Here is a 16,252-nt window from a genome sequence, read left to right as displayed (position 1 = left end):
AAGATGAATGAAGAGATAAAAGCTTTAAACAATGAGATACAGAAAAAAACCTCCAGAAGTAAAAATACTTTCACATGTGGTACTTTATTTACTTTTTCTATTCTTATCCAGACCTGGAATTCCATATTTCCACTTTTCCAGACGGCAACAAAAATCTGTGCATTTTAAATTTTTTATTAGCTTTTCTAAAAAAACAAACAAAAAAAACATACCGTCAACCAGATAAATTCATCCAACACATTGAAACTTCCAACTTGTTTTGGAGGTTTGACAAAATGAATCAAAAATAGCAGAAATGTGAAAATTATTTCTGAGCAAATAAATGATTCAAAGTTAAATATTTTCATCAGACAGAGTTTATTTTTCATTCAAATCCAAAACCAAAATCTGGTGTAGCAATGTTATAGCATGAAAATGTACTTGTGTAGCTCTTTATCTCATCCAGAAGAATCCAAAGTGCTTTATGCTACATTCAGTTATTCACACATTCACATGTTGATGGTACTAAGCTACATTGTAGCCACAGCAGAGTGACGGAGGGTTCTCTGACCACAACTATCAGGCAAGGCGGGTGAAGTGTCGAACCAGTAACAGGGTTTTGAACCAGCAACCCATATGTTACACGACAGACTACCACCTCCTGAGCCACCATCACAAATTTAGTTTTGGAGTTTTCCATCTGGTGTGCATGATCTTATTTGATAGGTTAGTGGTATCAGCATAAAAACATTACCAACATAATACTCAAGCTTACTGTTGTTCATTGGCTTAGAAAAGTCAAACTTAAAATTCAAAACAAACAATCATACGTTTGTTTGCATGTTTTTTTTTTTTCTTCATAGTTTTTGGCAAAGTGCTTTTTAATGTGACAAAACGTCACATGTTAAAACTATCAACAAGGATTCAAGTAAAAAGATAATTTGCTTACAGCACATAAGAAGGGTAGAGGCTGCACAGTGGCGCAGTTGGTTGCACTCAAGAAAGTCCGGGGTCTTTCTGCATGGAGTTTGCATGTTCTCCCTGTGCATGCGTGGGTTCTCTCTGGGTACTCCGGCTTCCTCACACAGTCACAAAACATGACTGGAAGGTTAATTGGTCTCTCTAAATTCTCCCTAGGTGTGAGTGCGTGTGTTGTTTGTCCTGTCTGTCTCTGTGTTGCCCTGCGACAGACTGGCGACCTGTCCAGGGTGAACCCCGCCTCTCGAACGTTAGCTGGAGATGGACACCAGCACCTCCTGGCCCCACTAGGGACGAGGGTGTTAGAAAATGGATAGATGGACATAAGAAGGGTTTCCTGATCTACAACTAGTTTAAATTCAATTAAAAAATACTTTACTTATCTCAAAATGGATAAAAAAAATTGAATTAAATATATTTTTTTTCTTTTGCACAATTTTTTCTAAAAGACAGATTTAACTGGAACAGACAAAGCTGTCTCCATTTTTGATATATAATCAGAAATCAAAGGTTGTTTTGAACGTGGCTATTATTGAACAATACTGTGCTTCCGTAGCTATTGTAGTTAATAAATTCACATAGAGTGCTGTACAAAAAAATTTCAGGTCAATGTATAAAATATTCATGTGCCTGAACATCTTGATTAAATGATGTGAGACATTTAACTCTTTGTGTAGCTCTCCTGACTCACAAATCGAGGGAGGTTAGCCCACATGGTTGTTTCTTCACTTTTTGGTCTTGACGTTTTAGTGTCACTTTGGGGGGAAGAATCCCTTTGCAGAATAGCAGCCTTCATGTTTGTTAGGATCCCAGTTTCTAACAGCATCACAGACAAGATGAGTACTGAATGTCCACAAATGGGTCCATCAGGACCGGCTCTTAGCACTCAGGATGTAGAGTCCCTGCGTTCCCTCCGCTGGTCCAAACACTGTAGAGCTCTACAGAGACAGATGCATATGTTGATTTGAAAAGGTTGGTAACCAACAAAAACCCTTGAAATGCAGAAAAAATACAAGGTTCCTATACACCCTCTATGCCAAAATTCAATACAGTATAATGGCATGGATGGATAACAAAGGGATAATTTAGAAAAAGATGGGTAGATTGTTGGATGGATGTTGGAAAACTGGATGGATGATGCTCAAATCGTTGGATGTAGGAATAACGTAAAAACAGATGACTGCGTACCAGGAACCCTGCAGTAAAAACAGAAAACTCACCCAATTATTGCAGTAGGAATGAGGAGGATGATGGCAGCAAACAGGAACGAGAAGCCCTTCATGAAATGCAGAGTGGCTGGATAGATGGAGTTAAAGAGGCTGCTGCCCACAAGGAAACACAAGCTCTCCACACAGGCAACGCAGGCGAACAAGGCCCCTGAGGGACAGAAAGAGTTTATTAACTGAAACCAACGTGAAGCACCTGAAGGTTGGCTGTACTACTCATCCTCTTATCTCCCAGAGCACGCTCTCAGGATTAAACATCTGTAAAACTAAAACACCACATGCAGAGGACCAGAAGCTTGCTGACCTTGTTCTGATGGGTCAACCAACTTGGAGAGCTTTGACCTGAGGACGGGAGTGGAAGCCATGAAGAGGAAACACAAACAGTAACCTGGACAGAAAAACCAAATGCAAGATAATCTTCAGCTTCAGGCAAGTTTCAGCTCGTTACTTCTGGTAATGTTGATGATTGTGGCCAAGAACAGTTTGAGAGATTTCAGAATAGAAATAGTTTAGTTTTTAATTCAATCAATCAATCAATCAAATTTTATTTGTATAGCACATTTCAGCAGCAAGGCATTTCAAAGTGCTTTACATCATATCAAACACAGAAACACAATGCAACATAGAATCAGCAATCAAAACTCGACATCAATAAATTTGTAATTGATTACGTTTCAAATACAATCCTAAACAGGATGTTAGTCGAGTTTGCATCCATAAAAGGTTTACCTGTTACACTCCTACTGTGTTATATGGAACAAAATACCTATTGCTATTTTTATTCCAATTGACAGTTTTGCAGGGATTATTAAAGGAATATGGTCCCGTGAGTCATTTTCATAAAACTGGCCAAGAACTAAGAGCGAGAGAGTCAAGAAATATCCTGAAAATATGAGCATGTCAGCACCTGCCTCCATAACCAGTGGTGCTAAGCTGATTTTTATCAGACATCTTTAAGGCCATGAAACGTTTAAGACCTGAATAGAAATGTACCAGTATGACAAATTGCCTCAGTACCAATATCTGATATTAATATCGCTGTTACGGCTGATAACCAATGATTACGGATATTCCATACGTTTCTCTACTCTTTCGACACTAAGAAAAAAATGATCACACCGACCGCTGACACTGTTTTTAGTTACTAATTAGTTACTCCTGCAGCTGACACTGATGATAATGCTGATATACTGTAAAAACTGCTTTCTTTTTTCTCTTTTCTTACATAACATCAAGGACAACATGACCCATAACAAAAGGAAATCACCACATGCAATATAAATAAATAAAGCAATAAATAAAAAAAAAGGTGTAGTTAAAAAAAGACAGATAAACTGCATAAACCAACATAGAACAAAATAAATGCACCGAGTGTATAAAACTATGGACAGATCAAAATATTTCGATTTCAAATGTTCCAGGATCGGCCACCAATATGTATAAAACTTCTGAGTTACCACACACTCCCTATCTTCAATATGAGGAACCTCTATGAATTCCTGTAGCCAGACGACGAATTGAGGAGACGAGTCGGGAAAACTGTTTTTCTTATTTCAAATTTAAATCCTCTAAAATTAACTCAGTGACACATATCTTGAGAAACTGCTTACGACTTTCTGAAGCTTCTCACCTGTGAACATAAGCTGGGTGGTATCCGCCACAGAGAAGACCACCAGCCCAGTAATGTTCGACACAAGGCCCACCAGAGCCACCCAGGAGTCCTGCAGGCAGCGCTGCATGGCCTTCAGCCCCAGCAGGCTGCTCAGGTAGGCCAGGTTCTGAGCGGCCGACCCGTAGCCAATCAGAGCCGAGTCCCAGCACAGCGGGGAGCTCAGCTCGTACAGCACGTACAGCTCTCTGGTGCCGAAGTGAACGGCCACCACTAGGAAGAAGCACAGCGTGTAGAGCCACAGCTTGCCCCTGTGAAGCAGCGCTCCACCGCCTTCGCCGCTGATGCCTCCTGTGGAGTAGAGGCGCCAGACGGCTTTATAGTGGCGAGCGGAGAGGAGCCTAGCGCTCGGGTCCGGACGGACGGACTCTCGGATGAACAGGTAGGCATAGAGAGCTGAGGCCAAGTTGGTGGCCAGGACCAGCCAGAACGGGTTGATGTAACTGCAAAAAAAAAAACAACATAGTTTATAGAGGTGATATTTTTTTTGTTTTTACAGCAGAAGTGCACACAAAAAACATTTCTCACCAGTTTTCTGCTAATGGGTGGCAGAAAACTGATGGTGGCTAAGCATTTTACTGAGGATCGTTTGTTCTTATGGTTCTCAACACACACAGAAGCACAACCAGAGGTGGACTCAGAGCTCAGACAAATAAATCAGTCACCTATAAAGATAATAGTGAATATGTGGTATTATGCTATTTAATTAAAGTGTATATCAGGGCTGGACAATATGACTGAAAAACGTATTAGGATATATGCATTTCACATCAGTTGATAGCAATAATTTTGTTTCAAATATCAGAAATACTGCCCAACGTTTGATGTGACCTTCCTTGTTTTATCTTGAGATGTTGATCCCATTCTTGGAAATGTGAGTAGCATAGAAAACGATCCATTTTCGCGATTCATGCTCCTTTCAACTGTTTACCGAAAATGAAAGTAGGCATCCAAGTTCACTTCCCATTCCCATTGTTTTTACTCAATATATAGTCATTTGTTAGATCTTGAAATTAGTTGCGTTTTCTGAGGACAATATCACAACAACCACAAATTAGTGACTCATAATAATCTGGTAATTTCTTGGGGGTGTGATGACTTTTCCAGGAGGAAACTATTGTCACCGTTGTTTCTCACCCTTGTGCCCGCCGCCACTGGCCTCCTATGATGCTGGCCAACATCCCTGAAATGCCCAGACAAGCTTCCAGAACCGCCACCCTGAAGGTGCGGGACCTCCTGTCGCTGATGTCCGCCACGTAGGAAAAGCAGCCGGCCAGAACGGCGTTGAAATCCCCCGAGAGGCCACTGAGCAGCCGGCCCACCAGAAAGTAAACCACAGGCAGCTTGAGGTACATCACCACGAGGTAGACCACGGCCTGTAGCGCCAGGCCGAAGTTGGGGAGGATGAGGACGGTTCTGCGACCTGCTACATCGCTCCAAGAGCCCAGGAGTGGGACAACCACGAGCCCGACAGAAAACCCCCCGAGGCTCATGTACAGGTTCCAGTGAGCTGTCAGAGTTTCAACTTCCTGAACAGAAACAAATACATGAACAGAATGAAAGCTTCCTGCCTTTTACTGCAACTTGATTTCTTAATTAATCTAATTGAATGCTATAATATCCTGTTTCTTGAGTAAAACGGATGAACTTTTCACGTTTTGAGCATGCTCAGCAAATTCCTCTCAGTTGCAACATGTGATGCTGTTCCTACTTTCTGAGTCACTTTAACTCTTTAATTACACATGCTCAAAAGCAATAAACGGATATTCACAAATACTGACCTAAATATTGACCTTTTCTTTTTTTTTTTTAACATTTCATCAGCTGGTCAAATACAAAACAAAATCTGAATGATTTCTTTTCTTTTTCGTTGAATGCGTCGAAACTGAAAACTTCCCTCTTTTTTGTCACTAAACGCAGCAAAAACAAACATGTCATTTTGTGCACTTTGCCTTACGAGTTTAGTATAAATTAACCTCAGGGATTCCTCGGGAAATTTTACATTTAATAGTCAATTTTTGTTGCATATTTTATTCTTAAATTAAAAAGACATTAGTGAAAAAGAGCTTGTATGTGTTGTAGAAACAAACAGGTTTGAGCTCAGATCAAACAGAATGTGTCAGTAATATTTAGTTCTAAATTAACATTTGAAATCTGAAAATACCGTATTTTGTTTTCTACACTAAATCCATTTGTGGAGATTCGGCTAGGAAAATTCAAGACTGTTGCATCCATTTATGAAGAAATAACTCCTGGAAGCTGAATTTTATTGAAAGTGAAGAGATCATGCCACTTAATAGAAGTAATCATTAAAAAAAACCAACTAATTTATATAACTTATTTAAACATGATTTTTGTGAAATCTTATGATAATTATATATTTATAAAAAATGTACAATGTTAATAATAATTACATATATACATATAATTAGAATATATTAGCTGTGATTAAAATAATTAAATATGTTTTATAAGAAATACGACATTTGACTTACAAAATCATTTTTGAGGGGTTTCCAATAATATTGATGATCATGACAAGGATCATTATTGAATATTATTATATTCACAACGTCATAACTTAGCATTCCCATAAACGCTAATGATGCCAATTATAATACATTAGTTATAAATTAATAATTTTATTTGACAGAATATTATTTTTTCTACACATTTACAATAATTATATTTTAAATATAGTCTTTAATTCAGTTTAAAATAATATATATTATTATTTTTTTAAATAAATAATTATTTATTGTACAAAGCCACCTGTAAGTCTACTGACAGTTCTACTTTACATCTTTATATCTAAATACGCCACATTTTACACACAATATGAAGTTTGATCAAGTATTTTATTATTTATGTGAAACTAAAGAGTTATTTTGCTTTCTTTTTCATACCTAGCTATGTGTGAACCTACAGATCCCAAAGCAACAGTACTGATGGTAACGTTTTCAGCTGGTGACCTTTTGCAGCGGGTCCGGGTCCAGTGAGCTGTTGCTGCACCCAGACCTCCTGGAGCCATTGTAGCCGAGGTCCTCACTAATTCGGTCCCACAGGTACTGCGTGGTCAGAGGGGCCTGGAGAGCCAGGGAGAACATGGAGAGGAAAAGCACCGGCTCCACGGACACCGGGACAGGGCACCGGCACGACGGCGGCACAGAGGTGGTGGCGGTCGGTAGACCTGCGTCGTCTTTGCGGTCCTCAGAATCGGACAGCTGGTCATCCGTCGACGAGGCGCCGAGGAGGTCTTCGGGTAGGATCGCTGCCGTGTCCGGCTCGTCCATGTCGAACCCACTGCGTTGAGGTTGTATGCTATAAAAATACTTTTTACAGAGGTAAAACCATAAAGTTACTGCGGTGACATAACTAGCATAAGGAGCTAAAGCTCAACGCTCTGGAGCTAAAGGAGCTAACGTTCAATTTCATAGATGCGTTTAAAAGTGGGGAGTTAGCACCCTCTAGTGTAGGAATACTGGCACTACATCATTAAAAACACGAATTGAAAGGAAAATAATACACATTTAGAGTAAAAAATAAATAAAAAAAAATCCAAAAAGGTACAAGTTGGTAATGGATAATGCCAAATACAGGGCAATCCTTAACAAAAAAAAAACAACAAACAAAAACACTGTTAGAGGCTATGAAAGACTTCAAGTAAGATAAACCTAAATATACAGTCAGAGCTTTGTGGCAAATTTGAAAAATGATGTTCAGATCCATCCATCAAGTTCATCCAGGCAGACTGATCTTAAGCTATTAAAAAAACAAAAAAATACAATGGGTAAAATTCTCAAGCTCTAGATGTGCAAATATGGTAAAGTTGCAGCTGTGAAAGGTGGGTCTATGAAGTAACTGTGTAGACCAAGAATGAAAGAAATCAGAATGGGATAAATACAAATGCACCCCACACTTAAAAAAAAAAGAAAGGAAGTCATGTGTCCAGTTTCCTCTGTATCATAGCTTTGGACTTATTTGTGTGGGTTTAATCACATTAAATCACAATTAAGCTTGTGATTGTAAGTGACAAAATGTAGTTATTTGTTAAGATTTACATGAACTCTAGGGGTTTCTTTTATATACGTGAAAACAGACGTACAGTGTTTATATGTCTCCCTGTGTGTTTTTATTTAAACACGTTTGTCTGGTTTTTTTTTAACAGTGAAGTTTTTAAGTGAACTATCACTTTCATCTTCAGATCAAGTACTGTCACATCTAATTAAAGTATCTAAAAATAACAACCAGCTCTTTCTGTTGCCTATAATTATGAGGGTGGGTGATCTGGTTAGTCAACATTGCAGCTGCACTTAGACGTTTATCTGAAATGGGATCTTTGCTCCTCCACTGTTCTTTTTCTGGTCACAAAAATTACTAGATTACACTGGATGGTGATGGTGGAGTATTGAAAAAAAATGTATCAAATTTGTATTACTTTCACAAAAATGTCTTATTAGATTATGTAACTCTGTGACAGCATGTTTGGCGAGATGGACCATTGTTTAAGTTCTAACAATGATTATGTTTTATAGACATTATTAAAATTGCATAATTTTTTTCTTTTATTCCCATGGTTTCATACATAATAATTAGCTAGTGGACCATTTGTTTCAATTTCTTAAAATCTACTATTGTTTTTTTTCTTTTGCAGTTTTTACACGGCTGTCCTTCTCATTCTTAAAACCAGTCTTTTGTGAAACATTTGAACTCTCCGATCCCGGCCTGGTCTCTTTCTGCGTACGTGGGTCCTCTCTGGGTATTCCTCCCAAAGTCCAAAAACATGACTACCTTATTAGTGGGAAACCCTTTTGATCATGCACTGAGGAGGAGCTTGTGGAAGAAGGCCGTATTCGATAGATAGGTGACCTGTCCAAGGTGTACCTGTCCGTTTCTCCCAATGACCCCTGGAGACGGGCATCAGCCTTCAGGCAACCTTGCATGGATAACTGGGTATAGATGAAGGATGATTCTAATCACTGGAAATCATATTGTAATTTTAAGTTATCCAACCATTTGAATACATGTTGCATTAAACATAATGAAATTTTCCTCATGCTTCTATATTTCAAATTGGTTTCCTAAAATAATAAAGGTTTTAGAGAAACAAAAAGATTAAGTACAACTACATTTTCATCTGGAGACAAATTTGAAAAACATAAAATACTTAGTTATATTTGGTAATCAAAAAGGATCAAAGACATTGCTCTGGAAGCATATTTGTTGCTCTGCTTTCATCAGTGAGCCTTTGCATCCTGTAATCTTTGACCAATGTCAGTGGGATGATGTACAGAAGCTAAATCACATTTATTTGATCAAAGACTGAAATCTTTGCATGTTTTAGCTCAACTCGTTTCATGGTAATGTATGATTCCTCTGAACAAACTAATGCATAAAGCTGTAGGAATGAATGTGAAGTAAAATGTGTCTTTTATTTATATAAAACAGAGTCAAATGTGCAATGCAATAATTACGCTAAACAAAAAGACGCCCTGCTTATGCACTGCAACGTTGTTGTGTGCTACTAATGATGTATGAAGCATGAAATTATAGAGACAACTTTAAGTGTCCATTGTCATATAACTAGAAAAAAGCAATAGAGTCAAACGTAAACCAAACACTGATGCAATTTTGCGGTCCAAACACCTACATGCAATCTGTAGAAACCAACCTGGAAATGTAATCACTTCACCTTCTTCCTCTTCTTATGAGTCAACACAAGCAGCACAGCTTCTGTTAGGCTAAAGGTCCATTAGGCAAAGCAGCAGGTGTAGGCAAGTTCTTACCAAGGGTCAGGTTTCATAGGAGAAACAAACCCTGGTGAAAAAAATGCAAATATTAAACCACTCTATCTAGAAACGGTCAAAACGGCTTTAATGAATGTAAATTTGGAGAATAGCTGGTCGTACATCGTCCCCCCTCACAAAATCATCTTTAAATTTATGATACCAAATGACTTAAAATGTTGAATTTGCTGGTGTGTGGCCCAAAAGCAACACCCTGTGCACCACATCCACAATGGAACATGGTGGTGTCAGCATCATGCTGTGGTGATGCGCTTTGTCTCGACAGGAACAGAAAAACTGGTCAGAGTTGTCACGGAAACGAAAACGCAGTCTGGGGAGAAAACCTGTATGCAAAAAATGTCAGACTGATGATCAGAGACAGATATCTCTGGAGTTAATCTAGATCTAAACATAACGCCTGTAGAAAAATGTAATCAGTAAAAACAATCTTGTTATATTTCAGGCAGGTTGGCATTGAAAACAAATGCACATCACACTTTTCATGTTTTCACCTCAGAAAAATGACTTCCTGTCCTTTCTACATAAAAGCATCACAGCACATCAACATGATATTCCCATCACTTCTTTTTCTCAATCCAGTTATGCTCTGCTTTGCTGTGGTCTGTCACAGAAAATCCAAATAAAATAACTTTATAGCATATAGTTGTTAGTCGACAAATATATCCATGCTTCCTCAAGGCAGTTTATGTTGTTATTGCAATAAATAATGTGATGACAGCTGTCTTATTTCACAGAAAATTACAGAGTTGGCAAGATCAGCTGAGCTAAAATTGGTTTGCCGGTAATGTTCACCTTGAGAAGAGGTGCAGAGAAGAGATGTTGGTTCATTTGTGGTTTGCCAGATAGCCTGCAGTCAGAAACTGCAAGTACGGGCTCCAGGACTTTATCCACACACACATTTCTGGTTATTACAACACCAGAATACAACCGTTTTGATGAGCGAATGACGAAAGAACATTTGGTTCTTTCGCCCCACCTCTCACTCAACATGGAAGAAACACTAAAATCAAATTTGACACTTTTCCAGACTGTGTAGGAAACCTGTGAGATGCAAACCATCAAAAGTGCTAAGAATTATTTTCTGCTGGTAACTTTCAGAGTTTGTTCACGTTATATTTTCAACTTGAAAAATCTGACCACTGATTACAAATGCAGTACAGACCAAAGGTTTGGACACACCTTTCTAATTCAATGGGTTTTCTTTATTTTCATGACTATTTATAAGGCAAGAAATCCCACTTATTAACCTGACAGGGCACAGCTATGAAGTGAAAACCATTTCAGGTGACTACCTCTTGAAGCTCATCAAGAAAATGCAGAGTGTGTGCAAAGCAGTAATCACAGCAAAAGGTTGCTACTTTGAAGAAACTAGAATATAAGGGGTATTTTCAGTTGTTTTACACTTCTTTGTTTAGTGCATATTTCCACATGTGTTATTCATAGTTTTGATGCCTTCAGTGTGAATCTACAATGTCAATAGTCATAAAAATAGAGGAAACTCATTGAATTAAAAGGTGTGTCCAAACTTTTGGTCTGTACTGTATATATATATTCAAATTGAAATTGGCCCCCAAGAGACATTCTTCTCAGGGCCTTATACAGTCTTGGTCTGACTGCATGTACCACATAGATCAATGTAAGAAGACAGGAACTATGACAGTTTACCATATGTGTGGTTAATCGTCGCTGTGGAAAAGTTTCCTTCACATTTTAAGCATTTCTGCATGTGTAAAAGTGCAGTTTCCTGAACGGCACTGCTACTCTGTACCACTCAAACCAACAGTCAGCAACTTTTGCTGTAACTGACAATTAATCTGGCTGATTCAGTGCTTTCTAGCAAACTTTATCCCAGCTTCTTCCTGAGCTGTAGCCTGATAGCCTTGAGATCAAGCCTCTACAGCATCCTGTGCTGTTTCTTGCATAAAATACGTTTATAGTGGTTTTTTTCCTCCTTTGGTAAAATAAGTCAAGCCTGTCCTCTTACCTATCAGACTTAAGGTTTGGAGGTGAGTGGCAGTGTTTTGTACACAGAACAATGACATAATGATTAACACACACTTTAAACAGTGAGGTGCAGACTTCAAGGAGCCAACGTTCATTTGTCACGCTGTATTCATCTTACCCCTTCCCTATGGAGACTCAGAGATGATTCATAGACGTCGTGAAGGAAAACTAGCGTTTCTGTTGTGTGTGTTTTAAAATAACCCCTTAAACTATTATTTAGATTGTTATATTTGTTTTCCAATTTGCAAAATTGTTGGTGAGGGCAGCTGAAACCAGCATCTGTCCTGCTTGTGTCTCCATTGAAGGGGATGTTAAGCACTTACTCTTTTGCAGATCTAACTTTTTGGATTAAAAAAACATTTTTCTAATAATTTCTGTGACTCTTCTTGTTTACAACACACACCATCACATATACCCTTGTCATGACTGATATTTTTGATACCTAGAGTAGGATTCTTTATCCTCTCTGCAAACTTTAAAGTCTAAATGAAACAAAATGTCAGGAAGATCCTACATGTCAGCTGAACATTACGTCAGATTGATCAGATTCACTTGAACTGATGGCTGGAGTGAACTCACAAAGACTAAGTGCCAAAACAGAATAGAAAGGAGCTGCATCAAAGTATAACCTTTATGGTGTATGTGCTTTTGCAATTAGGTTTTCTTTTTTGTCTCCTCTGACAGATTTATTTGCATTTCAGATAAAATGTGTCACATTAAAGATGGAAAGAGTTTAAATTATTTGTCATTTTGTACTTTTACTTCCCCCAAATCTGTCACTGTAAAAGAGCGTATACATCTTTAGGACCCACTGCGTGTCATTGGCTGTAACCGGGCAGAGACCAGGAAATCATTACAGGATTTCACCACAGGAGGCCTGGCCCAGTGGATGGCTTTGTGTGTTAATCCAAAGCTTGCTTATCTGTGCCAGTCAGCACAGCCTGGTGTATCCTTGAGCACCAGAACAAATTTTTATTATGAATAACACTCTCCTGCTTCTTCGCGGATGGATTTGAATGGAACCGTGCTGAGCTGGTTGCTCATGCTTTGACTAAATCAATTTCCATTCATTTAGTGAAATCATCCACCAGCCAGTCCACGCAGCGGATTAGAAGTTAATGCTTTTATGGACAAACATGTCATTTCTGTCTTGGATTTGCTTTGTTTAAACCCTACATGATATGTAAACAAGGGCTTATGAAAGCAAACGCCATTTATAGACTGAGATTGAGTGCCAGCTGCAAAAAAAATGCTCCAGTTGCGTTTGGTGCGAAAAGACGGATGCATATTCTAATGTTAAGTACAGTGGATGACTTGTGATGTTATGCGACAATTTCTCTCCGAAAGGCACAGAATCAACGTTGTTCCATGGCCTCGACATTTGTGAAGACAAGAGAGCAACAGAGAGGATCCAGGATTATCCAGAGACTGTGCAAATAAAAGTGGCCATTGGCTGTTCTCTATCTGTACGTTCAAACTTATTAAAAACGAGAATAAGACGCATTCTGTTATTTTGGCAAAAGGCTAAAACTGTATTTTTTAAATTAATAGTTCACATTAAAAGTTGGATGAAAGTTTTCAATATGAGTTTCACTCCCACAATGAAAGATTCATTCATTTTAAGGTTGTCTTATACTGTACATCTTAATGGAGGATACCAGTAAATGTGTCCTGTACAATAGAGAGACAGCAAGTTAAAGGCTTCCCAGTTCATTTTACAGCTCAGCTGAAATCTCATTGTCATCGATAGGATTAGAAACATTCGTTCCTCGGCCATAGAGACAGAAGGCGTTCCCCCCTCACAGGGTCGAGAAGGGCAAAATCTAAACCAATAGCAGCTTAAATCTGTGTGATTTAAATATTTTACTGAGGTACCTAACCAAGGGTAATATCTCTTCTTTACATTGATGCCTGGAGCAAAAACGTGATTAGAAAAAAATAAATAAATCTGGAACCGCAGGGCAAAGAGGTCAAAAGTATAAGTAGTTATGAAATCCAAACCATTTTCCTTTAATCCAGGGAACGTGCCTCAGGGAAAGAGAATAACGACACTGCTTGCAGGAATATCTATCACACTTTTTCGCAATAAATTGGCCCTTGCAGTTATGGAGATTCACAAAAGCACGTTGGATGCTTACTATCAGAGGTAGGATATTTATGATTTGATGTTTCTTTTTTTGCATAAACATTACGTAACATTGAGATCTGCTTTTCTGTTAGCCAAGCCCAGACCCATACCTGGGATGTTAAAATGATGTGCAGGTTTTCCACACACCTCTGCTTTTCATTTCAATATTTCTTCATTAAATGGTAATATACCATCTTGAGAGCCGTCATCAGAGGAGACAGCTGCACATTTTTATTTGAAATATCCTTGGGACAGGAAAAGTAATTATTAGCTTTATATAACCTCACCTCGAGCCAAAAAGAGTCAAGTATTCTGTGATGGAGCTCATTGCCTCAGGATATCTGAATATTTTCTTTAGACATTCATAAATTACTGTCTCAAAATGTTTACAGTGATTAATCTGACTTTTATTTTGAGCTGTTGAAGCAACCTTTTGATTTGAATGTAAAATTTTATAGGTTCAAAATCATCACAGTTATGAAGGTAATAAAAACAAAACGTGTTGTAATGAATGTTTTTTTTAATGTACATACATTCTTGTTGAATTTTGTATCTAAGAGCTCTTTATAAGCATGGTGACAGATCAGACATACATCAAATAATAATAAAAAATGTTTTTAAGGCAGGGTTTATGATGAAAAGTGTTTAACAAATGTTTGCTACAGCTAGAATGATGCTGGTTCAAGTTTCTGTTGCATGTTCATTCACTTTTAGTTTGCTTAAAACACTGCTCTTTTTAATATATACTGTATATCTACAGTATATATACCATACATTGAGTAAACAATATAATTTTTTCTTATTTTGAGCACATAAAGTTTCATATCAGGATTGTAACTTACACAAACATATTGTCATTTCGAACATGCAAACAAAACATTTGAGCATTTATTCCAGTCAGTGTAAGTGAATAGAGATAATATTTGTTAGTCTTTCAGTTTGTGATTATGGGACACTATCCTGTATAAATCACATCTTTCAGTTTTCTCGCTTTATCAAATCCTCTTTTACTGATAATTTATTAAGAAAGAAATTCAGATAAAATAATTTCAAATGTACTTGCTAGATTGGTTCATAAATAATACAACACTACATTTCTGATTTTATAAAAACAGATATCTCCACCCTATTGTTTAAAAAAACAAAATAATATCATACACACAGGATCAGTTTTGGAAAGTATTCATCCACATGAATACACCTGAGCGTTGGGGTCAGTGTTGCACAATGCTAAAACTTTTGTCAGCCAATCAGAATCCTTCAAAACAACTAGGACTTCCTGTTGGGAATTAAATATGACTCCAAATATGTGGATATTTTGGCACATTATTTGTTACACGCTGTAACATGTAGGACCCCAAACTTCAGTTTTCCCTAATATTTTGTGGACTAGGCCTGAAACTCTCTGGTATCTTTCAAGTTTTGTAAGCATTTAAAAAAAACTTCTTTCTGCTTGTCATAAAATGTTGAATCATCATCTGATCACCATAAATTTTGATTTAGCTCTGAAGCTATCTAAATAATAACAATGTTTCTTCTTACTGGAAGCGACATGAACGTTTTGGAGAGGCTTAGCCAGAGTCCTGACTTGAAAGGTAGAAAATAATCCAAAAAACTGGTCAACAATTTATTATAAGAAGAGTTTGAGTGTTGTGATGCCAATAAATATAGCAATTGTTTTAATTAATTATTATTTTCAATAAGCCAGTTTTCAATGAAATCCAGACAACATGTAAAATGGTTAACACCTTTTGCATCGCAACCAAAACCAAATTCCTTGGTTGAATGATGACAATTTAACATATTTTGCCAGGGATATGAATAATCTTGGGCTTAATTTCACATTCTATTCTCTCTTTCCAGTGCAGTCGCAGAAGCGCAGTTAGAGCATGCAAATGCTCCCGTCTTCACTAATGATTAATTGTGTACTCTGGGTGCAGAAAACACCAAACCAAACCAGTGCCCGTCACTCCTATTTTCCACGAGTTGGAGCAACCAGGTCAAAATTTAGTTGAGACGATGATGATTTGCATGTAACAGAAAATAAATCCCGCCCACAGATAGGAATGAACCTGCGACTGTGCCTTGATGTTTTGTTATTTATCTTATGACGAACAGAAATGGATTAAGTCCAAGTATTTAATCTGTTACAGGTTTCTTAACAGTATTAACGTGTAAAGCTGCTATCATACTTTAACAAGTCTGATAGTTTCATCGTGTGTCAATTTTTGAAAAACAAAACACAAACATTATATAAGTTTGAGAATGAAATGACCTTTCATAGGACAGTAACATTTGGACTGATTATCCCCCCGTGGAATCGCTTTGTACTTCACACCCTACTCAAGAACTGCTACCTCGGCAGAACGAGCCGTCGGCTGCAGCTTCGCTCTGCAGAGGGTTTGCACTGTAACACAAGAGTTTATTCTATCTGAAATTAATCCCCTGTCTCTCTCTGTCA

At 37.8% G+C, this 16,252-nt stretch overlaps 2 protein-coding genes across 2 annotated transcripts in view; one reads left to right on the top strand and one right to left on the bottom strand.

Annotated features, from left to right (window-relative positions):
- Positions 1-338: 338 nt before the first annotated feature.
- On the bottom strand, positions 339-7,400 carry slc46a1 (solute carrier family 46 member 1). Its single transcript, XM_027999274.1, has 6 exons — positions 6,825-7,400; positions 4,990-5,381; positions 3,814-4,295; positions 2,488-2,571; positions 2,178-2,334; positions 339-1,895 (listed from the first exon to the last, which is right to left on the bottom strand). The coding sequence occupies exons 1-6, from the start codon at positions 7,143-7,145 to the stop codon at positions 1,844-1,846; spliced, it is 1,488 nt and encodes a 495-aa protein (XP_027855075.1). The 5' UTR covers positions 7,146-7,400; the 3' UTR covers positions 339-1,843.
- foxn1 (forkhead box N1) overlaps positions 7,025-16,252 on the top strand; it is a 23,057-nt gene continuing 13,829 nt past the window's right edge. Inside the window, exon 1 of the mRNA XM_027999263.1 lies at positions 7,025-7,114. The gene's annotated coding sequence lies outside the window, so the exon portion shown is untranslated. The remainder of the gene's footprint in view (positions 7,115-16,252) is intronic.

This window comes from Xiphophorus couchianus, chromosome 18, assembly GCF_001444195.1.
Source record: "Xiphophorus couchianus chromosome 18, X_couchianus-1.0, whole genome shotgun sequence".
In the NCBI taxonomy this organism is placed as follows: Eukaryota; Metazoa; Chordata; class Actinopteri; order Cyprinodontiformes; family Poeciliidae; genus Xiphophorus; species Xiphophorus couchianus.
Note: the sequence above shows the minus strand (reverse complement) of the source record. Positions and strands in the feature narration are given on the sequence as shown.